Source organism: Seriola aureovittata, chromosome 15, assembly GCF_021018895.1.
Source record: "Seriola aureovittata isolate HTS-2021-v1 ecotype China chromosome 15, ASM2101889v1, whole genome shotgun sequence".
In the NCBI taxonomy this organism is placed as follows: Eukaryota; Metazoa; Chordata; class Actinopteri; order Carangiformes; family Carangidae; genus Seriola; species Seriola aureovittata.
The window spans coordinates 17,424,305-17,450,026 of NC_079378.1; the positions used below are offsets into that span (position 1 = coordinate 17,424,305).

A 25,722-nucleotide genomic window follows, 5' to 3' on the forward strand; every position below is an offset into this window, starting at 1 on the left:
TAAGCCCCTTCAGATATTAGAGAGGTGAAGAGTGATGCTGGTCATGAGGAGAAAATGAAACTAGGTTAACTTATAATAGTTTGGATTGTTTAAAGGCAGAGCATGAATGAATGTTATGACTGTTAATTTACTAATAAGCCGATGATGGGATAATCTCCCTTTATAAATGCTGTTATTGGGATAAAAATTGTAGGGTGGTAGATTTGGCGACACCTGTGGTTAATGTAGTAACAGGAAGCGAGACTTCATACTTCAGCCAAGGAATGGCAGACGAACAACTGAAACTACAATATAGAAAAATAATTATAGAGTGTAAATACATTGAATGGCTATTGGACAAAAAATGTCAACCACAAAAAATGATATAACTTTAAGTGGACACAGTAGACTTTAGTTTTATATTTCCACAAAGCTGGGGACCTGCAAGAGACAGGCTTATAAAAGAATGGTGAGGGTTGACAAATCAGTGGCTTACATATCCCCACTTATAGTCCCTGGCATCGGCCAGGCTCTAGAAAATACCATAGTTCCCATTATGCAACTTGCCATCTTATTTCATTAGACCATCCCTGCCTGCAAATACCTACATCTTTCAAACTCCATGTGTTTTAGTGCAGGCCTTTTCCAGTCCGACCATGACTATAAAACAAAACTGATCTTTTTGTGTAAAATTTAAAGTGGACATTTTTCATCTCCATTTTTAACTGCACAAGTTCACCTTGGTAACGATCTGCCCAGCAGGGGGCAGTGCTGTCACAGATCCAGTGTTGTGCAGATACAAACAGCAAGACAGGACAGATTTTATTCAAAACTTTATTAGATTTAACGTTTCTATAATAAAGAGATCAAGAGCTGATATGAATGGATGAGAGGCTGAAAATGGGGACATCATTTGAGGGCGAGCCAGAGCGTTATAACTGTATATTTGTGTGCAGAGAGCAGCAGTGGAGTATGACTTTGTGAGTCTATGTGCTCTGCAGGGTCTGACTGAGTACAGGGGCTCCAGTCCACCCAATGCTTCCCTCTGGATGATCCCCATTCACCCTGCGTCTCATCACCACACCCCCCTGATCCGGGGCTTCTCCTACAGTCGTATTGCTTACAGAACTGTCACAGTAACTCAAAGGTGCAGTGTGACAAACTGTCACTTCTGTTGTGGTTTGCATAGAGTTGCTTGTCATCATGAGGCCCTCACTGACACAATCTCAACATTAACCTAAAGTAAACCTGAAGAGATTAGTCAGAGAAAACCCACTCAGTTAAATTAAATTATTTGATTTTATGATCCTGTGAAAATTTGTCCTTGTGGTTCCAAAGTCACAACAACAGCTTGAAAATTTAAATCCAGTCCTGCTTGAGGGTGGATTTTCTCTTAAAAGCCAAACAACACACATGTGATGTATATCATGTAAATACTGTTTACTAATGATTGATACCACTCTCGAGTCTGGAAACCGTTAGCTTAGCTTAGCATATAGACTGGAAATTGACTGTTCCCTCGCTATCTAATGCTGTAGCAACAAGAACTACATCACACTGAGTAACTGATGCCAATTCATGGGACCCTCAAGAATCGAAGCTCCTGACTGTTTCCTCATGTGTGCTGTTTGGTTTCTTCTCGTCTCATTTGGATGAACAATGTGACGAACCAGCTCTGATTTGGATTACACACACACACACACACACACACACACACACACACACACACACACACACACACACACACACACACACACAAATAAAGTGCCCTTTTTAAAGTGCCCAACACACCCCCTTTATAATATATTGCTTCACACCGCCGATTAAAGACTGGAGGCACATTATTATCATGTTAATACATGACACACCACACTGTACAGTACACTCATGTAACACCTGTTGTGACTGGGGAGGTACATTTACATTCGTCCTGACCCAGTGTTTACCTACAAATTGCCCCACTCTCCGGAGGTATTTCTTTTTAAAGCCAGACATTCAGTAGATACATTGATGCAGATACATTCATCTCCTGATGAAGGACTCATCCCTGTTTGGTACAGTCAGTGGCTACACGAGCATTTACACTTGAACTACAGCCCCCCTACTCATCCTGCTCTCTGAGACCTGAGCCCATGATCATTCAAACATTGATGAGAAAATGTATCAGTTACTGTATGCATGGGCAGGACAACCAGGTATATTGTTTTCACTGCAGTGCAGCAGGTGAAAATAATTTATTGCAAAGTGTAAAACACTGACCAAATGAGTGTTTGTCAATGTTTAGGAGAAACAAGCCATTTCCATGAAGAGGCACATACTAAGCAAAGGGAATATGTAGAGCCTGATCCAGGCATACAGAATCCAGGTCCACATCACTAAATAGTGCTTAGCCTCAGCCAGGGTAAGCACAATGGAAGTAGCATGGCATAAAATGGGATTTACAGTTAACCTCAGCGCTGACGCTACGAGTGTTAGTATATTAGAACATTTTTTATTCCAAAACGTATGCACGTCTGTTTTCAAGCACTGTGTCTAAAATCTGCCCTGTGTTGCACATGCTTAAAATGCATTGGTTATTTGTCTTCAAAGCAGCATCACCAGAGGGTCATTCACTTTTCTAGAGGGTGGGGTGGGGTGGGTGGGGGAGAGTTGTTTCAAGGGATTGTCTATCATTTCAGTTGAGAAGCTAGTTGTATTATTACTGTCTTCTGAGTTTTATAAACTGTGTTGCAATATGTCGTTGTCCTCGCTGACGGAGGAGCAGAGAAGCACTAACAGGCACCTGTGTTTAGATCAAGCAAAGAGAAGGTAAAGGATGAAGAACTGGGCTGAATCCTACAATATTCAGTGAAGAGAAGTGAAGCCTTTGGGCAACTACTTCTTTCTAAATTGCCCTTTGTTTTACCACAGTTGTTTGAATAAGTCAGAATATACTGGGTAGAGAGTAGCTACAAATGGATCAGTAGATCTGTCCAATAGAACTGCTTAAAGTTATAGGACATCACTGTAATTTCAAAATCAAATGTTGATCTTGACTAAGTACACCATGTTAATGAAGGGCTTCTGTGAATTTGTTGTTAGTTAAGAAGGATTCAGCCCACTGTATTATTCCCTATTTCAAGCAGTTAAACAAAGAAGTGTCATTGTGTTTTGATTTCAGATGAAAAACAGTCAGAGATTATTTATTCAGTCTACTCTGGCTGTGGCAATAGACATTTGATATATCATGGTAACAATGTACTTTAAACAGTACACAACTGTGCAGTGACATACAACTGTGTTATCCACACAATATTGTGCACATAACATTCATGTCAAGGTCGCACAAAACATTCCCATAATTTAATAAAATGTGCACATGATTTGCTTTTAATCTAATGAGTTCAAAACGAACACATCTACTACAGACATGTAGCTCACTGATTATAAACAAGCATGCTTTCACTCAGATAAAACTCACTGCATAACCACTGTAAATGCATAAAAGTATAAGGGCCTCCATGTGTCTACACTGTATTTTAAATCAGATATCCATGATGTGATTGAAGTGATATCTAATGGTCAAAGTACAAACACAAAACCAATGTGACAATGATGTTGGAGGACAGGTTAACAATCATGTTTCACTCCTTGGAAAGGATGTATCGGATGATGGATGATTAGAACGGCCAAATATTCATTAGTAAATTCACAAATCTGCTTGTGTATATAAGAGCCTGCAGAAACAGTGGGAATAAAAGCTCAATTAAACCTGATGGCTTCTAATGATAGGTGGACTGTTGCTAGCTGTACATAGTTAAATAGCTGTCATCTTCCAGAGCAGTGAGTTTTCCCACAGTCCCTCAGTCGAGGCAGAGATAACTTGGGAACATAGGTTTCCATTGAGACCATTGTATAGATTTATACTTATATTCCTGCTCTTTGTGCCAGGAGGACATATTTGATTAAAGAAAAATAGTAAAAGTGCATGCTATCTTTACTTGTCTAAAAACTGTCATCAGGTCCAGTTACTGGCTTCCTCTTTAAAAACAAGCACAAGTTTTTCTGGTAATGTGTTGACCGACACATAAAAAAGAGGTAGATATATGGGAGCTGATGTGGGTTGTAAATAATATATAAGATTGGACATTAATCCTCACCAAGTCAAGCTGCAGCGTCTCTGGTAGGTGCAATTATCCTCCAATGTAAATGATTAAATGATGTGCACATTTCAAATAATTATGTGCGCCCTCATAATTTGCACATTCTTTAGTTGTATATCATCTGCACCTGTACTGTTGTGTGCACATGGATGTATTCCCACAGCCAGGCAGAGTTTTTTAACATTCCAACTTCAACAAAAATGTGTCCAAATACATGTGCACATACAAATATATGCAAAGAAGGTATATAAATATGAGCACTCCTGTGGTTTTATATACAGTACATGCACCTTCTCATTTCTTTTTTGGTGTTGGTTTGGAGTCAGCTTTGGATCCTGAGAGGCCATTTTCTGTGTTGTCGATCCCTGATGAAGTAACAAGGCACTCCTTACTGCAGAGGGGTTGGAGGAGAAGAGAGGAAGACAAAGTTAACAGCAGCTCAAAGACATATTTCAAGCTTGCATTATTAAGAAAACGCCCCCCCCCAAAAAACAAACTACTTGATGTACAGTATCTGAGCTATCCAAACATGCAGTTGAGCACCGACAATGTGATCTGATGAAACAGTGTGAAATGGTTGCATTGCTGATAAATACCCAAGTGGATGTGACAACTCACTTTTTCTCCTCAAGCTTGGAAATAACAAAGAGAGTGAAGTTCTTGAGCAACATGAAGCCCATCAGCAACGCAATGGCTCCGCCTACAGCCGAAGCTATCATGATGGTCAGTGTGTTGTCCACCACCCTCACTGCAGACATTAGCAAAAAGGAAAAAAAACTAAAAAATCGACATAAATCTACATCATTTCAAAATGAACATCACAATGTTTTGCAGTGAGTCTGCTGTGCTGTTACAAAACCTTCTAACTCCAGACAAATTGGTGCCTCCACATGAGAAAGCGGCAGCTTTCTCCCGATGCCTCACACACACAAAATACACACGGAAATATTAGGAACTCATCTCCCGTGACCTTTGGTTCTTTCAGACTTTTATAGCTACTGGCGGCACTTTCCCAGAAGCATTTTAATGATATTTGGAGAATTTGTTTTAAATCCTGTCAGCTGTCAGTAAATCAAATGAGTGGGTGGTGGATTATTATTGCTCATTTCTCAGTTTCCACCAGTAGATTTAAAAAAAAAAAAAAAAAAAGTGATGCTGTGCCAATTTTGAGGGGAGACTAATTTAGGATCAGTCAGTCAGTTTAAAGTGATGAGCATTGCAAAATTGCATGATTAGAACTACCTTTTGCTTAAAAGCTACAAAATGCTTGGTTTAATAGGAAAGAAGGATTAGCAATTGTCCTGGACTGATCCTCCAGCAGAATGTGTGTGTGTGTGTGTGTGTGTGTGTGTGTGTGTGTGTGTGTGTGTGTGTGTGTGTGTGTGTGTGTGTGTGTGTGTGTGTGTGTGTGAGAGAGAGAGACTAATTAGAACATAACAAACTGAATCAAGGAATAAAATGCACAAAGAAATTTAACACAAAAACTGTCCCAGATTATTATTATTATTAGTCTATCTATCTATCTATCTATCTATCTATCTATCTATCTATCTATCTATCTATCATAGATAGATGACTGTGGCTTGATTTATTTTATCCTCATCAAATACATTTTTGCATTCCAGTTTATTTTGAATTCAGTTTGCACTTTATGGCGGTATTAAGCAAACACCAAAGAGTTGTGTTAAATTTGTGGTTTAACAATATACAGTATATCAGGGCACATAGTTTAAATATCATCAGGGATGTGTTGTCAGATTGGGCAGATTTCAATATAATTGGTCTCATTGTAGTTGCTGAAAAGGGCAGAAGGTGGAGAGGTGGGTCAATAATCCTAATTATCCCAATTAGTATACATAATGAGAGGAAAATAAACTACTGTGCACCCTCACATATATCAGCACACATTATCAGAATAGACTATGACTCACACTCGTCCACCACAATGAGGGTGAAGATGGCACTGTGGTTCTTGTCCTTCTCTTTTGGGTTGCGTCCAAAACAAGTGTATTGGCCTCCGTCCTCGAAGGTGATGTTCCACAGCAAGATGGAGATGTTGTTGTGATGGTTCTTCCCCACAAACTCCACCCGCTCTCGTAATACATTCACATTTGGCTCCACCTCCTCTGATGCTATCGTTGACTCGCACACCTGATAGGACCAGCAAGCTGTCAATCATCCACCACTTACAAGTTTCCAAAACCTGAACATAAACTTTTCTCTCAGACAAAAGGGTCTTACCTTCTGCATGGTGCCGTTGTCATTGAACTGCCAGTTGAAGTAGAGGTTCTTGATGCCGATGCAGCTCGAGTATGTGCAAGGCAGCATGACTGTGCTGCCGTTCACTGCCTGGAGGAAGGGAATCTTCCCCACAGACATCTCAAGGGCTTGAGCAGACCACACACCTGAGGATGAGGGGGAGTAGAAAACACAGCAAGATAAGACTCCACAGGGGAGGAATCATCTGACAGCTACGTCAACCAGCTGCCGGCTGAGGCCGTATTTTTTAAAATCTGTATCAGTCTTCTATAATTTTCTGCAAGAAAGCACTCATTCTCAAATGAACGATGAGAATGAGTGAAGTGACAGTAAATCTACCTCATACAGACCAAAATACTGGAATACAAGATTTGTCATTTCTCTGCAATGTAGCACACAACCAAATGCTGTTCGCTCTGTATACTGTATGTGATAAGAAGATATATGTGTGTGTGTTTATCACATTGAGTATTTAAGTTTCATTTATTAACACATTATAACATATGTCTATTATTGGCACTTGATGAGTCAAACCCTGAGTAACATGACACCACAAAGTCCTTGTCGTGACATCACTATTAAGAGAAGTCGAAATCTGCTGCTCCTGGTGAAAACTATAACTGTACACCAGGGAGCACAGCATCAGGAAGTCACAGTGATCAAATCTTAATTCCACCAATCAAGATGGATCAGGGAAACAATCATGCCTTTGTTTATTATTTGTCTTTTTCTTTTTTGCTCAATAACTCTAGACTTTGTGCCTGTGATCAGACACGTGCCAAGGTCGCAGGTAACAAATAGCTGCAGTAAATAATTTCAGCAGGTCAAGGACACTCTGTGCTACAGCACTTTTTTTACGCCATTAAAACACCTTGTGCTTAATGGCTCCATCTAGTGTGCAAGGTGTAAACTACATGCTCACAAGGTGCTGTGCAGGACTACAATGCTAAACATGCAGACGTTTATACCCGGACAATGTAACACTTTTAACATATGATTCATGGTTGCAGGGGCAGCTGTAACATTTTCTGCCTACTCTTTCTAACGTTCCCATGATCCTGCCCTCTGTTTTCTGCACACTGTGTTACACTTTCTTCTTAACATGCTCAAGGTCAGCATCTGACAAGACAAGCACCATTGCAGCAAATAGCAAAAAGCAAATAGCAAATAGCAAATAGCATTGCTCAGAATAACAGACATGACCAAACACAGTGAAGAAGGACACACTGTATGTGGGAATGTTATTGACTCATTCTCGTCTCACTCTTGCTTTCTGGCAAACTCACTGGCTCCAATCTTTTCCTCAGCTGGTCCAATGCAGCACAGTGAGCTTGCAAAAAAACAGTAACAGAAACAGTGAGGAGAGAGCAACAGCATCACCCCTCCTCTCTCTTTCCTCATGCACATTTCCCAGTGTCACTCACTTTTTTTTTTGGCAATATTCCATTTTCATTGTTTATCACATTTGCTCCATGTCCCTCTGTGTCCTTAAAATATTTCTTTTCTATGAGAGTTCCCTGTTTCTGTCACTGTCATTACTGAAGCTGCTGACAAGAATCCAAGAACAAAACAAGTAGACATGCAATAACACAGTATCAATTCTTCCTTCAGGAACCTTGATCTTCTTTGTGTTTTGTCTCCAACAACTTTTACTCTCCCTTAAATCACTAACCTCGCTGTACATTGAGTCTTTTTTACAATTTCTTATCTAGGTTTTCAATAAAAGTTTGTTTTGTGAGTTTTGGTGCTTCAGATAAAAGTGGAACAGTGGTGCTCCAGTTTCTAGCCCATATATGTCAACTTTAGAACCACATTTCCTTATGAATAAACAAAGATATCTCAAAGTTAAAGAAAAAACCCAGGTGATATGAAATGCAAAGGTGGACCCCACACTGATGGAAGTATAGGATTTCTTTGTGATTGTAAGACTGGGATTTGAGGTTAACAGGGGCCAAGAATGGATCTAATTCAGTAGAGATCAAAGGTGTGAGAGAAGATACTGAACTTTGCTTTTCCACGACTGTCCAGTCATTAAAAACTTATGTTGGAAACCGAACTACAGAGACATTTGGTCACAACAGCATTGTCTCTTCTGAGTCAGAATGCTTTATAGTCACCATCTCACCATGTCTAGCTTTTATTTATATCTGATTTAACAAGTATAACATTCAGTGAGGTGCCTTTTCTAACCACCTCATAGTGCACTACACAAAACAAATATGACGATTTCTCCAGAATCTAATGTGTTTAGGTATCTGATGAACTTTATAATGTAAGATACTGTATCTTTGATCTCTGATACTTGGGCGCCTGCATCTGCTGTTTAAGTCTACCATGCAGTTTTTGTTAGGTGGCCAAAATGCCTTATCGTTCATTCTAAATAAAGAACTTCGGGCAGCCTGTGATAAAACATCTGTGAACAAAAAAAAGCTTCTGAAAAATACAATAGAAAAACTTTACCTGGCAACACAATAACACTGGTAAGTCAGCAAGTGTTTTGATGCATTACAGTTTTTTTGTATCAGGAAGGGCTGAGAAATATTTTTGATTAAGAATAATACATTTTATTGACTTAACTGAACCAGGAATGTTTGAATGGAGCTTTCAGTTCCTGCACATGATGTCACAGATCAGGTTTAACTTTCTAATCCGCGTTTGCTTCACTATTGCTGCACTGATGCTCCACACCCATAAGCAGGTTTAGAAAATTCCAGTAAGTATAAAATTGATTAATGAAGGAACAATGTGGGAAAAACCTATTAGACACATTTATACTGACAGTATGGGAAGTTTTTCCTTTGCTACTGTAATCTGTACTCGCCCCTTTTAATGTGTATCCACCACACCTTTACCCATATGGTAACATGCATGTGCATTTACCTGCAACAACAACATCACCTCCAGATTCCTACAGTGCTGTTGTGCTACTGTACAGGCTCTGCCAAAATACTCTTTAACCTCTCTCTCTCTCTGTACACAAAGTTTATGACTCCAATAAAAACAAAAGAAAGATGGTTTACTGGACACTGCTCCAAGTGGCCCTGCTGCTCTGTTACTGCAGATACACATGCAGTCCAGCACAATTTGCTTTGAATGGCAGGGCCTGGAGTGCCTGACACAGCTATTCCATCACAGGGTCACTTTATTCTGCTGACATTTTCTCTTGTGGGCTCACAATCCCAGTCCAAACCAATATGGATCACAGATAACAACAAACTGTTTGATTCCTAACTTTATTGACCACAGACTTGATTCCAAACTGCCTAATCTTTAATGAAACCTTCTTAGTCTTGTCCTCTCTGGGTTTCCAAGCAGAACCACAAGCACACTTTGCTTGTGAGATGAAACGCAAGATCATTGAAGAAAAGTGCTAATCATAGTATTCTTTCCCAGCCAGCAAACCAGTCCTGCCACCAACCAAAAACCTACTGTAGCCGCACACACACAATGAACACTTGCATCTAAAAATCTACTCTGCGTAGGTCAGAAGCAGATGAAGGTCAACACCAGAAAAGCTACAGAATCATTGCTGTGCCAAACAAAAACAAATGCACACTGATATCAGGCACAAGCTTAAGGAACAACAACAAATATGAAGTTTTCAAAAAAGAGAGACGAAGCACTGTTGTGTCAGCTGTGGCATAATGAACACAGAGCAAACAAAAGGAGGTGCTGTACAGTATAGAGATAGACCTTACCAAGCAGCATGGAGAAGATCAGGCCGACGGCTCTGTGTGGAGGGCCCAGCCCTGGGGGTTCAACCCCAAAACACAGGACCTCCATGGCAGCCAGATCTGCTCCAAAACAAACAGTGCTGCAGGATCCAGCCCCGGCTCCAGGTGGCTAGTAGAATATCCCTTAGCACAATGTGGCCTCTCTGGTACACTGGATTAAATCTGGATGCTGCTGTCTAGGTGTCTGGACCCCAAGTGAGGCACGTCCCAATGTGTTGCACCAACAGTGGTCCTAGTGAGACTAGTTGCCAGCCCCAGCAGCACTCCAGTGGAAGAGACTGTAGGTTACACAGAGGGCAAAGGGGGAGGAGGGGGAGAAAGAGAAACAGAGAGAGAAGGGAAGAAGGAAAAAGTGAAATCTTAAAACAGTACATCGAGTCACTATAAAATCACAGGCAGTACAGTAAAAAAAGTGTGTGTTTACATGTTTCCTGCAAGCATGCACATCTGCACATGTAATTTTGCCAGAATGTAAACAGGGTAGGACTGACAGAAAGAACACAATTTAATGGTAAATACAGTTCAAGTTTGTCATGCCTACCTGCTCGTGCAGCCGGTGCTCACTCAGAGGCTGGCAGGCTGCTTGCACAGCTGAGTCAGTGTGGACAGGACAACGGCGGAGCTCACTGCGCACAGTCAGGGTTCACTCAAGGAGAATCTGCCAGCCAGCACTTTCACTGCAGAGACAGCCACATTGCAGCGCCAGCCGGGATGAGAGACAATTAGAGAAGAGAGGTGGTGGTGGTGGTGGTGGTGGTGGGGGAGGAGAGACAGACAGAAAGACAGACAGTTATGTAGAGACAGATGGACAGGAGGAAAAGCTGCTGCTCTCGTTCCTCCTCAACTGAGCCCCAGTGAAGCTGACTCCTCTCCCTGCCCGTCCCTCTGGCTATTTCACAACTTTTTCCTGTCCTCTCCATTGGCTGCATGCCCCCTCTCTCTTTCTCTTTCTCTCTCTCTCCCTCATCCCTCTATCTCCCCTCCCTCACCTGCCTCCATATACCTCTTACCCCCCCCATCCCCATTACTCTGCTACTCCCACCTCTCCTCTCCCTCACCCTCCCCCTCATCTCCTGACTCGGGGCGTGTATGCAGACTCAGGCACTTTTGTCAGAGTGTTTGTAAAGATCAGAGAAAAGTTCTGCAGTGCAGGTTGAGGAGGAGGTTGTGTAATGCAGCCTCAGGGCTGGGCCAGACGCTCAGTCCGATATCAATATGCTCCATTCATAAATGGACAGGCTCTCTGATAACGTCACCTTTAAAGTACCAAAACTCAGCCTCACAGGATTACAGTGGGAGGGGAAAACAGTTTATATTCCCTTCCCCTTCCTTAGATTGAAAGAGTTAAGTTTTTCTATGACTCTCCTCTCCTCTCCTCTCCTCTCCTCTCCTCTCATATTCCCCTGGCTCAGGATAATTCCCATACATAGCCACCGGTGATATGTGTATGTGTGTGCGTGTGTGTGTGTGTGTGTGTGTGCGTGACATGGGTCCCATTCGAAGCCTGGAAGGTCAAACTATCTTGTATATCATGAGACATTCATTACTCCGTAGTGATCAGGGCAATGCAGCTGCAAGTGCACTATGGTATGAGATGCAGTCATTTTTCACAACAGGACAGCTCCTTTCTCATAAACACACAAACACATCAGTCAACAACAGCTCACCAATGCCTTGTGTCTACACTATTTACTGCAGGACATGACGGAGGAAGTGCTTAGCTCAGAGTTTCCAGATTTGATTAGTCTGTTTTAGACCTGACTAACGTTAAGACCATATGCCTTTCAAACTCCATCCATTACTGTGAATAGAAAGCGACTGTACGGTAATAATGGCTTTTTGGTGTCAGCTTATTAGAAAAAAAAAAGGTTGGTAAGAGGTTAAATAGCCTGGAGTTTCATACTGGAGCAAAGGAGGATAGTGAGAGCTAACAGGGATGCAACTGAGACCATGTGACAGAGCGTGCCATCTGAGCCAGGGAACGGTTACACGGGCAGAGGACACAGGGACAGCTGCACATCCATTTTGGACCTCCTGGCTCTTTTTTTTCGCTGCTTATGAACTGGCATTTCTTTTACAGGGAAATAAAAGGTAAAGTTTGCAACCCTGAAGGGCTGATGACTCAAATTTACAACAGCAGATTAAACGTGTGTGTATTTTACTTTACTACTTTATTTCTACTTTGCAAGTGCTGTACTTAACACAGTTATCTATTATTCATCGAGCAGGTTATTACAGGGAGTATACGGGGTGTTTCTTTCTTTACAAGCTCATGCATAGTTTGCAGTGCATGTGTGTGTCTTGTGTTATTCACATGGAATCTGTGTTGCTAGGGTTTAGCTGTGGAGCTCTTGAATTAAATTTAGTTTTTACTCATTTTTTGTTGTATAGCTTATTATATAGTAGATTCAGTAGAACTTGCATCCAATTCTGCATCAATACCTAAGTGTTAAGTGAACAAAGTTACTGTGTTTGATTAAACACTATCTAGAGACTGATTTCATTTATCACCTGCAGGATGTGAAAAAAAGAAGCCAGAGGATTACAAACATTCGCCTACAATGACCACTGATACGGACAACTAATCTGGTTCAGGGCTCCACAATGAGCATACATAGGTAGGTGAAGTGTGGTGTTAGGTGACAGCAGGGAGAGTGAAGGGTTGTTTCATGGGTGTGGAGCTCTAAATGAGAGATACTATGGCCAGGCTGCGGGCTCACTGCTCTCCTCTCTAGGCCCCTCCACTGGAGTATCAATGCAGCAGCTGTGGGAACTCTTCCAGAACTGCAATAAGAAAAAAAAAAAAAAAAAAATTGCTGCAGAAAGACAGGGTGTTGCTGCAGACCTGTGCAGGACGTCTGTAACTACACAGACAGCAGCATGTTTGCAGACAATCATACTCACACAATCATAATCCCATCACACATGTACTGTGCAGATATTCATTAGTATGTGTCTTGTATTTGTGTTCATAGTGGCCATGTAGGTGCACACGTAACTTAAAGCACATAGGTGTCCTCTGCTCACACTGCAGCAAAATGACTGCTGCTCCAGAGAGACAAGGACACACATCTCAGCTCTTAAACTGTGCATTAGTGAGTCATAGTGATATGAGTGTGTTCATTAGCAAAATGTTAAGTATAAAAAGCACGAGTACTGTTCTACAGAAAAATGCTCTGTGACTTACCTTTACATACTGATGCATTAATTCACATGAGGCAATTTAAAGTAACTACTGTACTTTACATACAGTTTAGTCTTAGTTCAGTGGTTTTCAACCTAGGGGGCCCTCAGCTTTACAGAGCTTTACAGAAATTGTTTTGAATTTCTTCACACAGCTGTTTTGGTTCACTGTCATTCCTCTCATAACCTTGCTTTCGGCCACAGTGGGCAGCTATTTCCAGTGAAAAAGCTCTAAAAAAGCACTGTAGGCTAGCTGCCCAGCAGGGTTTGAATTATGGTATTGGGGGAGTCTGACCCCCTGATTAAGATTTGGTTGGCAGTGTTGAAACATTTAAATGTCCTTCTTACCTGTAATTGTAAATATTACAATGTATTTCCCATACTCATGCCTGGAAGAAACATGTACTAAGATTTCAGACAGTGGACCATACCATTTCTTTACCTTTATGTTAGCTGAAGGTCTGCAGGTCTCACGCCCATCAGTGGCTAGCGCCTCTGCTCCTGTGCGAAACTGTAGGTAAATGTAAGTAGCAGTAGCAACTATCTATCTTGTTTAATACACTGTACTTTCTTGTTTTCTGAATTAGACTGTGTCAAGTTTGTATAGATTGACACGAATGTTAGCTAGTTTATAACTTTTGCTTAAGTTACAGATTAGCTAACAAATGTTAGCTAGCTGATAGCACACCCTTTAATTTCCGATGTTGGCTTGTCATTTCATTACCAATGTGAAATGTCATGTGATTTAATTTTTAACAAAAACTGATGCTCAGTCATGAGCAGTGAGATAATGGAGGATAAGTTGTTGTTGAGATATATTTTGACAAAAATGTAGAGTTTATTATTTCATTTTAATAGTCTTTTGCATTGCTGTAGTGGTTTAGTTAGTCTTTTACCTTTTAAGAGGCACCCCCTTTGTTTTCCCTCAAGAATTCAGGAGTTTTACCTTGTTGGGTAATTGAACAATATTAAAATACATGTGTACTGACGGCTAAGTAATTTTATTAGCAGTGGTGGAAAATAATTATTAATAATAATAATAATAATAATAATAATAACAAATTTATTTATAGAGCACTTTTCAAGCAAAAGCACAAAGTGCTTTCCAAAGGTGAAGAAAATTCAAAAACGTAATCAACATGAAAAATGATTTCATAATGAATTTCATAATGAAAAACAAGTGCATATAAACATACATGTACACGTACACGTACACATTTCCTGTCACACTCACACTCAATGAAAGAAATTAAAAGATAAAAACTCTCAAACAAAGAAAATGGTAAGTGTATCAGTTGTTTTTAAAAGCCATTCTATAAAAATAAGTTTTAAGACAGGATTTAAAGGCAGCAACAGAGTCCGCTGACTTGATGCTCGATGGAAGGCTGTTCCAGAACCGAGAGGCCAAGACTTCAAAGGCTCCATCACCCTTTGTTTTTCATTAAGCACATTTACTCAAAGTACTGTAAATACAATTTTGAGGTTCTTGTATTTTACTTGAGTATTTCCCTTTTATGCTAATTTAGACTCCTTCTCTACTACATTTCAGAGGGAAATATTGTACTTTCTACTCTGCTACATTTATTTGCTTTAGTTAAACAAGCAAGATACTGTAATTCCCGTAACACTTCAGTTCACTGAAGCACGCCCCTACACTGTACTGGGCTCCCTTTTGCCCTGGAGAAAAAGTTGACCTCCTGATTGTCATTTTATAATTTGCTCTATGCGACCCAGCACCCAATAGCAGTCAGCTACAGACTTGTGGAGCATTTAGCAGCTAAAGAGCCAGATGTTTCCCTCAGAAGGTTGTAGAGACCAAAAAGAGAGTGAATATTGGACTTGCGTTCATCAGGTGGACACAAACATATAATGTTGCTTCATAACTGCATGTAAAAAGGTAACTGTTGTGTGTAGTGCAAATAAAATCGAAAAAAAAGTTTTTCAAAGGAAACAACTCACTGACATCTGAAACATTTCAAGTGGCTGAGCAAGAAAATGGTAATAACTGCTGTGAGATAAATGTAGAGCAGCAGTATAAAATGGCATAAAACGCTCAAGTAAACTGCAAGTAGCTTTTGACCACTGTAGAAATGCAGAAATTACAAAATAAGAGAATGACAGATCAATAATAGTGTCAGGTTCACACTACTGCCTTTCACAGGGTGCTCACACACATATGGGTAAACCCAGGCCCATGTTTGTGGTTCAGTAGTTGTTACATACAGTATGCTAACGAATGAAGTGGGGATCATTGACTGTGACCCATAAAGTTCTTTGCTGGCCCTTTCTTTAATAACCATAAGAGGTCATAAAATGATCTTGTCATGTTCCTTTAAAATGTGCAGTATCTGTTAATGGCACTTAACTCTTTCATACAAAGAAAGAACCTGTTCAGTAGTTCAAACAAAGAGTAATGCACATTGTAGCCTGAGAAAGACAGTCAGTGTGGTTTATGTGTTGTTTCAGACAGGTTCCCACATGTTGCAGGTTACAGTCTCTCTCCACCCTGACTCATTCACCATCAATGTCACACTTGAGTATTGTTTCTCAGGATCCTTCAGTGGGTGTTAACTGACCCTTAAAGATTTGAAAAAATGCCCCAGTGAGAGTATTTGAACCTGTTTTCAATACAAATCAACTCATTTCAAGACACAAACAACCATAAGAGAAGTTTGGAAACAAGCTGATTGGACAAACTGACAGTTAGTGCAGTTAGATTTAAACATTGAATAAAGTGTGTGAGCTTTACTGTTTTTAGGCCCAGGAAGTGTGACTGTACAATAATTCATTGTCATGTGTGTGAGTGGTGATGGTTTCACACACAATGTGTTCTCCTTAAGGGCTGATCTGTTCCCACACACTGAACATTTTTTATCAAAAATACACTTCATGCTACTTAATAATTTCAAAAACGGTCCTTTTATTTTAAACCAAGATACATGTGACAACATTTCAGGACTTGATTAAAGTGTAAATCTCTGCTTATTTTACACTATGTACATTATCAAAATAAAAAAAAAAAACACTTGTAAACACCTTACTTTGTTTATCGCTCATATATCTCAACAACCAGTCTCTCACTTTTTCCTCGACAACATTCAAAACCCTCTGTAAAGACACATTATAATACAGTTAAAGGGAAACAGCTGAGTAGACAAAAGTTTGGTTTTGTTTACTCAGCTGGTGCTTTTAGGAAGTGGGTGTTGATGTGGCAGTGGAGCAGATATGAAACACTATGTGTAGCAAAGATAAATAAAAAATCTATTGTCCATTTAGACATGAAAATTCCTGAATTTTCACACTGATCTGAGGCAATACATTTCCAGCAGAAGCTGTATGGAAATGTGGTCAAAATAGCACAAAGGAGCAAAGTTACAGTTACAACTCACACCCATCGGTCCACATACGTACGTAAATAAGGAAGTGGACCTGCACTGATTTTGCACATTAAAGTCTGTTTACAGGGCTTCAGGTGAACTGCCACAGCTACAGAAAAATGTCCACATGTGATATCACTTGAGTCAGCACTGGTTGGTTGGAGTTAGAAAAGCAGTGAGCCTGCCAGACTGCTGTAGCCTGCTCCTCATCTCTGCCTGAGGTTAGCGGCTCGAAACTTCGTTAGCGCTGCTACTAGCATAACACAACTGAATCTCCAACTGAACTGTGAGCGTTTGAATTGTATGTGGGAAATGTGGGCTGCGGGTTATTACAAGGAAGAAGAAAGAAAGAAAAAAAAGAGATGATGATGGTTCTGCTGCATTGAATTTGGTCCTTTTAAAAACAAACAAAAAAAAAACAACTGTATGTAAACTAGTGGAATAACAGTTCTTTAACATTAAATGTTAGTGATGCCCTGAACTCTGAAAAAATATAATAAATTACATCTGAACATTTAAACCATGTTAATACCAAAAAGGCTGCAAAGATGATTCTAATCAATAGAGTGCCAATTTAATCGTCATCACCACCATCGTCATCATCGCCGTCATCATCATCATCATCATCATCATCAACGCCACCTTCCTCCTCTTCATCATCTCCACTGCTGGGCTCGGACTCTTCATCATCTGAACTCTCAGCTTCTTTCTTCTTCTCCACAACTTTCAGATGAACTGCCTCTTCAAGTGTACTGACCCCACCCCCATGAAACAAATTCAATCGCGCACACACACACACACACACACACACACACACACACACACACACACACACACACACACATACACATAAACAGTGAGATTGGCCATTGGTGGATAACTGGGAGTATGGAAAGTGCAGCAAATAAACAAATGGCCCACACTGGTTTCCATCAGCAAACATCCATTGCCAAATAGAACAGAGGAAGAGACTTTAAAGATACAATACCCCGAATCCTCAGCTTGAAACACACCCAGCCAGAGTACCACAGAGAATTGATATATTGCTTCTTTCAGTGGACAAAGATGACCAAACCATCAGTTCATGAACATTTCTCCACCAAAACCTCTGTGGTTCTCTGGATTAGTAAAATTCTTCACCTGTACTCACAAATCAAAGTGACAAAACAGCAGTGAAGCAGCAGTTCTTATAGAGTAAAGGGAAGATTTTGCCCGTAAAAAGTTTATCTGCTCTCACCTGCCATATCTTGAAAACTTAACCCAACAGTAGCAGGCAATAGAGAGGATATATGACTCAATTCACCACAGCAGTGTCATGTCTGAAGCACTATTGTGCTCTTTAGGCGTAAAATGAATTATATACAAGACTCACTTTCAATTGATGATTCAGTTAAAGCATAGTTCAATAAAGCACACACACACATTTAACTGGTGATTCCGTTGCTATATGATAAAAGAGCAAAACAATTTAAAAAAAAAGCCTAATTGGTGAAGTCAACACCGCTGCTGGGAATTGAGGTAAATGAACAAGTTTAAAGAACTGCACTTAGAAAAATCCATCCATATTTACATCCCCTAGTCCACAGTTTAAAAACTGATGAAATTAAGTTAGTAGTTACAATCACTGGCAACATTTGATAAAAACGTGTATGTGTACATAAAGATTTGGCTTTACAACAAATTGCATGGGTGGTACATTATATCGCTAATACTTAAGTAAATAAACTGTAATAATATATGAGAGGTTCACATCGGAGGAGCAAACATGGAAGACAAAGACGCCTCCCCACCCCCAGCTTTCATTTTCTCTTCCAGAAGAGTGGAACCAAACAGCCAATCAGAGTCAACATCAGTCCGAAAAGAAGAGAAGCAGAGGCTCCGGCTCTCTGGCCCTCACCACACAGTCGAGTCCTTCCACTCGCGCTCCTGTGGGTGCAGCTCAATGTCGTTTTCCATGTTCCTTTTCCTGTAGTACCTCACTGCCACAAAGATACCGAGGAGGATCAGGATTACACCGCAGGCCCCTCCGACTGCGAGCGCCAGGACCCCGATCTCAGAGAGGGAAACTAGAAGCAAACATCAGTGATAAAAGTGGGTGAAAGCAGCAGCAGAGAAAACAATAGCGACAAAACAGACACAGCCATACATAGACGGAGCATCCTAGTGGTTAAACACACCATCTTTCTTCTTCATACCTCAAGCACTCCACTTGCTTAAGTGCTGCTGAGCAAGACACTGAACTCCATCCTGCTCCAGGGATGACCTCTGACCTACCTGTAGAGAAGCCTGAGTAATACTACTACCAGAATTCTTCTACCAGAGCCAGTACTACCTTCTAAATACATACCTAACATACTGAGGTCATGACTGAAAAGCAAAAATAAAAGCTTCTTTGAAAATTTTAAATTTCCTTTTGCTATAGTACATGTGATGCAGGTGAAAACCTTTCATCTTCCCAGAAAATACTGAGTCTTACAGATGTACAGTGCTGCCAGTCTTACCTTTGTTGACGACTTTGAGGACAGTCTCTCCATTACTGCCGTGCACATCTGGGCGGTTACGCACCTGGCAGATGAAGGTACCATTAAAGTTCGGAGGCACCTCATGCAAGGTGATGGAGGCGTCCCGTTTCATAATATCTCCCGACCACACTGCATGGTCTTTAAAACGCCCGTCCACGGGAGGATATGGTACCTCATGGTAGTAAAACACCTGACACACACACACACACACACACACACACACACACACACACACAAAAAAAAAAAACACACATCCATAAACACTGCAAACACTGTAAGAATCCAAATAAATTAGCAAGCATCAAAGAGATCTCCTTATCTACCACAGCTTAGCTTGACGAGGCCTTAGGAACAGCGATGGGTTGTGTAGTAGCCATAGTGGCTACAGTAAGAGCTGTAGGCCACATGATCCCCAGAAACTCATTTATTACTTTGAAGAACACTGAGCAACTCACTCATTCAAAAGTTACTCATCTGTTAGGTGCAGTGCATATGTTTAAAAGCCACCAAGAGCCATATAAACATATTATTTCATGCCATTCATGTGTTTTTGCCATATATGCTGGAAGCCTTTTGAGTGATATCATGTTTATGCTTCGGGATAGTCCCCAGTTAAAAGGGACACATGCATCTTGTGTTGTATACCAAAATGACATGAAGTAATGTGCTGTATGTGTCACCACTGGACCAGCCACTGATTCGCTATCCTGGATATGAAATGTGCAATGCAAAGGATTTTTTTCCTGTGGGTCACTAGCTCTGTTTGAATTTTGCATGTGAGTGCCAAAGCTGCCACCAGTGAAGGAGAGCTGTTAAAAGAGTCAGTCAAATTTATTGACTGATTATTGGTAAAAGAATGTACGGAAGCCCTGAGAGGCAATTGAAAAAGATTTTTATTTTTTTTGCCTGTGTTTGTGTCAGTAATACTCATTTTGGCTACAAGAGGCTGACCACTGCACCACTACCATAGACTGTAAATAAAGATGGACTTAGCCTCTCTTTCTGGAGAGTGGTTTTGAAGCTCAGAGTGGACAGCTCTGCCACTGCCATCTTGCCAGTACCTGACTCCGCCTAACTCGCATCTAATCCAAAAATGGGCAAAGAGGTTGGGTGCAGTGGAGCTGAGACTTCAGTACATGCTGGTTTGTGGCAAGCATATGTTCACCCACCTGTCACTCAAAGCAACACGCCCTCAATTATGCATAATTTTGATAAAAATTTAAACAGGTGAGTTATATAAAGATTCACCCCTGATACAGTTGTTATGAAGGGAGAAATTAGCTATAGAGACCAAAGTACCAGGTTGTAAACATGTTTTTAACGTGCATTTTAAACATGGGAGTCTATGGGGATTAACTCACTTTTGGAGCTAGACTCTAGTGGTCATTCAAAGAACTGCAGTTTCTAGCATTTCTGTGTTGGCTTCATTTTTCAGCCCCGGAGGTCGATGCTTGACCACAACCCCAGTCTAAATAAGACTAAAGTCATTCATGTCTTTTTTCCCGGTGATTTATCACAATTACGTTTGATTTTTTTTGCTTTTCTCCATGTACTCTAAACAAAAGGTACATATATTGTGTGTTATCATAATAATATTAATAAACTGTATTTATATTGGATCCTATAACCCTAACTGTAACCTTTTTCTGAATAAAGTTACAAAGTGCAAGAAAAACTAACATCATAAAACAGAGGTAACAATACAACAATATTGTCATGTCTTTCTTTTGGCTAGAAATTTATTTTAATTGTTTTTCTTCTGGAGGCTTTAGGAAGCCATGTAAGATAGTCTAAAGAGCTACAAAGCAAATGCAATGCACAGGTCACAGTGGATGTATGGATTAAACATAGGACTTCCACCCAGGAGAGGTTTGAATGCTGTTACCAATTATGGTACTATTTAAATGCTGTATAAAAATCATATCTGGATTTCATTAATGATGACATTATAACACAATAAAAACACATACAAAGTATTTTTTATAGAAAACCACAGTTACTACATACCGACTCATCTGATGCTGAATTAATGGGGCGGAAGTTCCAGGACACTGTGACTGACTGGGGCGTCACTGGGTGGTTGGAGGTGAAGGTACACTTCAGTTTCACATTTGTCCCGTTGACCACTTGCACCTCTCCTTGAGTGTAAATATCTATTCCACTGACATGTCGTATCCCTGTGATAAAGAAAACCAAGTGAGAAAGAATACTCATTTATATATGCATTTCTGTTTCTTATTTCAATCCTCAGATTCAGAGGAATTCATTAAAGAAATCCAAACAATAGAGTTTTTCACATCAAATGTAGCCTAGTCATCACCACTTAACTAAACAGGAACATCCTTGACAGTTGAGAGCAAAGTGACACGGAGATATCTGGTGTTTATTGTTTGTAGCTATAAACACTTTTTTGTGCTGACTTACTGCCCACAATGTCCTCTACAGCCACTGCCCCGAGGTTGTACGACCTGCTCCTCCACTTATCTAAATGAATTCACTTGAGTGCTTCAGTACAGCAAACAAGAGAGTAAATAATTCAAATAATTTAATCACTGCTACACCTACCACAGGTTAAATAATTAAAACAATTTGACACACACCAGCTTTACAGATGCCTTAAACACATGGAATATTGAATAAATCACCTGACAAAAAGCATGTTTGGATATTCGTGATTACACATCTTAGCATTGGCCCAAATTTAGTTTAGTTTAGTTTTTTTTTAGGTTTCTAACATGTTCTACTTGAAACCATGTTTAAGTATCCTATTACAGTAAGTGCAATTTGGCAACTGTTCATCTCCATCCAGAGGTTTGGTATAAATTTTAGCTAAATCTGGATCACACTGTCAGCCGCAGTGATGAACACACTTGCAGACTGCAGATTAAAACATTCCTTCTAATAAACCACAGAGAAGAGGAAGCCAAGAATGTTCTGTAATCCTGCACCGAGAGGCATGACATGAAATGTATGCCTCTAGATGAAAATTAAACTGAAGAGGATAACAGAATTGAAGAGGATGTGGTTAGTGCCTCTCTGTGAAGAACCTCAAGGGATTTGCACATTACCATACAGCAGCTCTGTAAATGATATCCAGTTGAATTATAAAAAGAGAGATACATAAAACTTGAATCTAAAAACTGGAGATCTAGTAGAGACTAGTAGGCCACTAAGATCTAATACTTACTTTTGACAGTAAACAGAAGATAGAAAACACCTTATAAATAAAAGAAATTTCAATATTTCACACGAGCAGTATCAAAAGTGGCTTTTTCTCTTTTCTTTGTCACTATCTATTTATTAAATTATTGATTTATTCATATTTGCATTTGTTTAGTGGTCTGGAAATCTGTTTCTATTAAGGATAGGTTTCTTTGTCTCATTCCTGAAACCTTGTTTAACTCCGACATTATCACTTCCTCTTATAATTGTGTGGGTGTTTTTTTTCTTTCAACAAACTGGGCACCAAAGAAAAAATTCTACATGTGCATGGCACTCACCTAAACTAAGACTGGCAGAACCAGAAATGTGAAAAATCTGAACCACACAGTTACATTACAGTGTTATCTTAGGGGAGAATGTTTTTTTCCCCACCTTTAGCAAGTAGCTACACCCAATGCTTCTGGTAAAATCAATAAAGGAGCCAAGCAGGAAGTCTTGGCACATGGTATTTTACCTTGAATACAAAAACCTAAATGATAAATAGAGGTTTTTAAAATAGCATTTGCATATTCTCCTATGTCATCTATTTGAGATGATATTTAGCAGATTTAAGCAGAATTAGAAGAGAACATTCTTCTTACATTGTCATATTAACATGTTCAATAGACACTAATGAGTGTTTCTCTTAGTAAGACATATTCAGTATTTCTCTACCACACGTATAGTCATAAAAGTGCATTAACCACATTGAAACTTGCATGTACCAGTTTAACAGCAGATGATGAGAATTAAAAGTGCAATTTATAAAATTCATTGCCCATTGTCCATTTTTGCGATGACTCCCCTCTCCAACCTTTCACTCTCTTATCAAAACTTCATTAACGAAAAGCTTTCCAACCCTGCAGGTGAATACTGTTGATACACTGCAAATTAAACAGGTCTGTTCTACCTGCAAGACAAGTAACAGTTTGGTTTCAGTCCTTCCATAATACATCACTCACTGGAAAAAGCCTGGGAAACTCAGGAATGATTATTTGAGGTACAAAGCCTCCTCCATGTTCTCTCTCTATTGTGACGTCATACATTCAGACATCTGCTCTACAACTCACTGGCTTCAACCTGAAGTTTTAAAGTCTCTAATATCTCTCATGGATTCACCTGTAGCCTACTAGTTGTTTTCCACGATTTCAACAATAAAATCAGGCCTCTCCCCAGGCCAGGTGTTTCAAAGCTTGCCTGTCCGAGCAGCTCCTGCATCCTCAACATTAGCAGAATATTTGAGCAAAACAAAATCTGGTGTCAGCATAACAGAGATGGTATCATGCGTCCTTCAAAGCCAACATATTGCATGTTATTGTAGTTTCAACCCTTGTTACAGCATCTCCAGCAATGGAATCAATGGAAACTGCAGGAGCATCTTGATTGCAGGAACTGTGAGGAATGTGTTGTGATGAATTTTTCCTTCAGAGTAGTAATTCATGCCCTCAAGTTACAAAACCTTTCCTGAACCTACTAATAAGTTTGCTCTGTATACAGTACAAACTTAATGTCCTACATTTAGTAATTTCATTCGAATTTTTACTTCAGTAACCCCATGAGGTCAATCAGTGTAGATTTACCAAAGTTAGACAAATGGCTTCTGAAACAGCAGCTTACATTGCTGTGCACTGCTGTATGTTTCCACTACTTGTCGCAATAGTCAGGAATTACACATAGGACCATTGTGCTAACATGTTTGATGACTTGTTGAAACCCAAGAAATTGACACATTTAGTTTTCTAGTGTTGATTCAACTGTGTGTAGAACATAGCACCGAAGTGTTTTAAGCAAGTTTGTATTTAAGCCAGTGCTACAGGATTTTGCCAAAAATGTATGCCCTCAGGATTTTGAGATTCTTGACTTGTAGTCAAGCTGATGCATGTTGCTAATTAATATTCAATCTGCAGGTCACTTGTACAGCTGAGATTTATAGTGACAGCTGCCAAAATACATCCCTGATCCAGACATTTCATTAAACTGAACACATTTAAGTACAGTAAATAGCCTATTAAGTTATGAATCAAATAAAGAAGCTGCAATTAACAGCCCCCTTTCAAAAATGTATAACACTTCTAATGTTCTTCAAGAGAAACAGTAATAAAAAAATTAAGAAACTTTAATAATCACATTGTGGTTCACAAAATTACCTTTTCAGAAACATACTGAAAATGTGATTAGTGACAGTGACCAGTTGTGACCTCGGTTATTGGGCGGGGGGGGTGGGGTGGGTGGGTAGTAATTCCCATGTCTTCTTTGCTTTATGAAAAAGTGTTAATCGTTCATATTTTTGTGTTCCTCTACCTTAACTGTCACAGTCAAATTTGGACAATATATTCCAAGTTGTATAGATGTGTATAACAATCCAGTGACTGTCGTATCATTATATATAAGCAATAATCCACGGCCTCAGAAGCTACCGTGTATGTTTAAATTCTGTAGTCTATGTGTACAAGTGACTGTAGAATACATTTTATGTCAGCATAATACTCTTTCACCCGCAGGTTAGGTTATACTATTCACCAGTAAGAGCAGCCTTCATATGAAGGTCGATCTCGCCAGTTGCAAGTAAACAAACTCCAGACATTCAGATTCTTGCTGTTCTTCAAGTGAACGTGACTCTTAATCCACCTGTCATTATTTAACAGTATTAAACGTACTGTTTCATTGTTTTAGGTTAGAGATTAAATACATAATTACTAATTCCAGGAAGTTGGTCGAACTCACCTGGCAGCACGAATCCTCCCAGGAGAAGCAGAGGCCCAATCCGACACATTAGATCAAACATTTGTACTGCCTCAAATCCGGTGGTTTAGTTCCTCTGTAAAAAGTCCCCTCATGCAAGTTTAATAATGGGAATCATGAACGTGAACGTCCCGCAGACAGTCAGAGAAAGACGTCTTTTCGTTTAATCCACACTTCAATCGGTGAAGTGGGAGTCACTGCCCGTACACACTTGATGGGCGGTGTTTAGTCTATTCACTACCTTCTTGCATAACCTGAATGCCGACCTACCCAACCTCACACAACCTGCCTCCCAACACCTGACCTGTGTTGGTGTGACTGTCATCCCAGGAACCCAAAAAGTTTGGATCTACAGTCACAGTCAGACTGGTTGTGGTTGATTAACTCAGAGTAATGACTGAGAGTCAAATTAAGTTTTGAATTACAAAGCCAATTCTCTACTGACTGGTACCACCTTGTGGCCATGGTGAAAAACCAGTCACTTCACTCAGAAGTCAACAGACATTCATGTGTTGTGTTCTGATGCTATGGGCACTTTTGTAATGAGGTTTTGTGTGATGGCAAGAGTGGAGGTAGCTTACAG

The 25,722-nt window shown here is 40.0% G+C and overlaps 2 protein-coding genes and 1 long non-coding RNA gene across 4 annotated transcripts; 1 reads left to right on the forward strand and 2 right to left on the reverse strand.

Annotated features, from left to right (window-relative positions):
- Positions 1-795: 795 nt before the first annotated feature.
- Positions 796-11,069, reverse strand: scn4bb (sodium channel, voltage-gated, type IV, beta b). 2 transcript variants are annotated; one of them, XM_056398377.1, is made up of 7 exons: positions 10,656-11,069; positions 10,079-10,392; positions 6,363-6,526; positions 6,053-6,272; positions 4,740-4,869; positions 4,412-4,512; positions 796-2,761 (listed from the first exon to the last, which is right to left on the reverse strand). In XM_056398377.1, exons 2-6 carry the CDS (start codon positions 10,161-10,163, stop codon positions 4,416-4,418), a joined length of 696 nt encoding a protein of 231 aa, XP_056254352.1. In that variant the 5' UTR covers positions 10,164-10,392; positions 10,656-11,069; the 3' UTR covers positions 796-2,761; positions 4,412-4,415. The 2 variants fall into 2 exon arrangements, with proteins under 2 accessions (XP_056254352.1, XP_056254351.1); XM_056398376.1 differs by having other exon boundaries at positions 796-4,512.
- A 1,007-nt stretch (positions 11,070-12,076) lies between these two features.
- LOC130182897 (uncharacterized) lies at positions 12,077-14,285 on the forward strand. The gene is made up of 2 exons (XR_008829759.1): positions 12,077-12,205; positions 12,632-14,285. It is a non-coding gene; the product is annotated as an uncharacterized LOC130182897 (long non-coding RNA).
- A 1,912-nt stretch (positions 14,286-16,197) lies between these two features.
- mpzl2b (myelin protein zero-like 2b) lies at positions 16,198-25,464 on the reverse strand. The gene is made up of 5 exons (XM_056398258.1): positions 25,122-25,464; positions 21,204-21,373; positions 19,176-19,386; positions 18,572-18,740; positions 16,198-17,426 (listed from the first exon to the last, which is right to left on the reverse strand). The coding sequence occupies exons 1-5, from the start codon at positions 25,180-25,182 to the stop codon at positions 17,249-17,251; spliced, it is 789 nt and encodes a 262-aa protein (XP_056254233.1). The 5' UTR covers positions 25,183-25,464; the 3' UTR covers positions 16,198-17,248.
- Between the last annotated feature and the right edge of the window lie 258 nt (positions 25,465-25,722).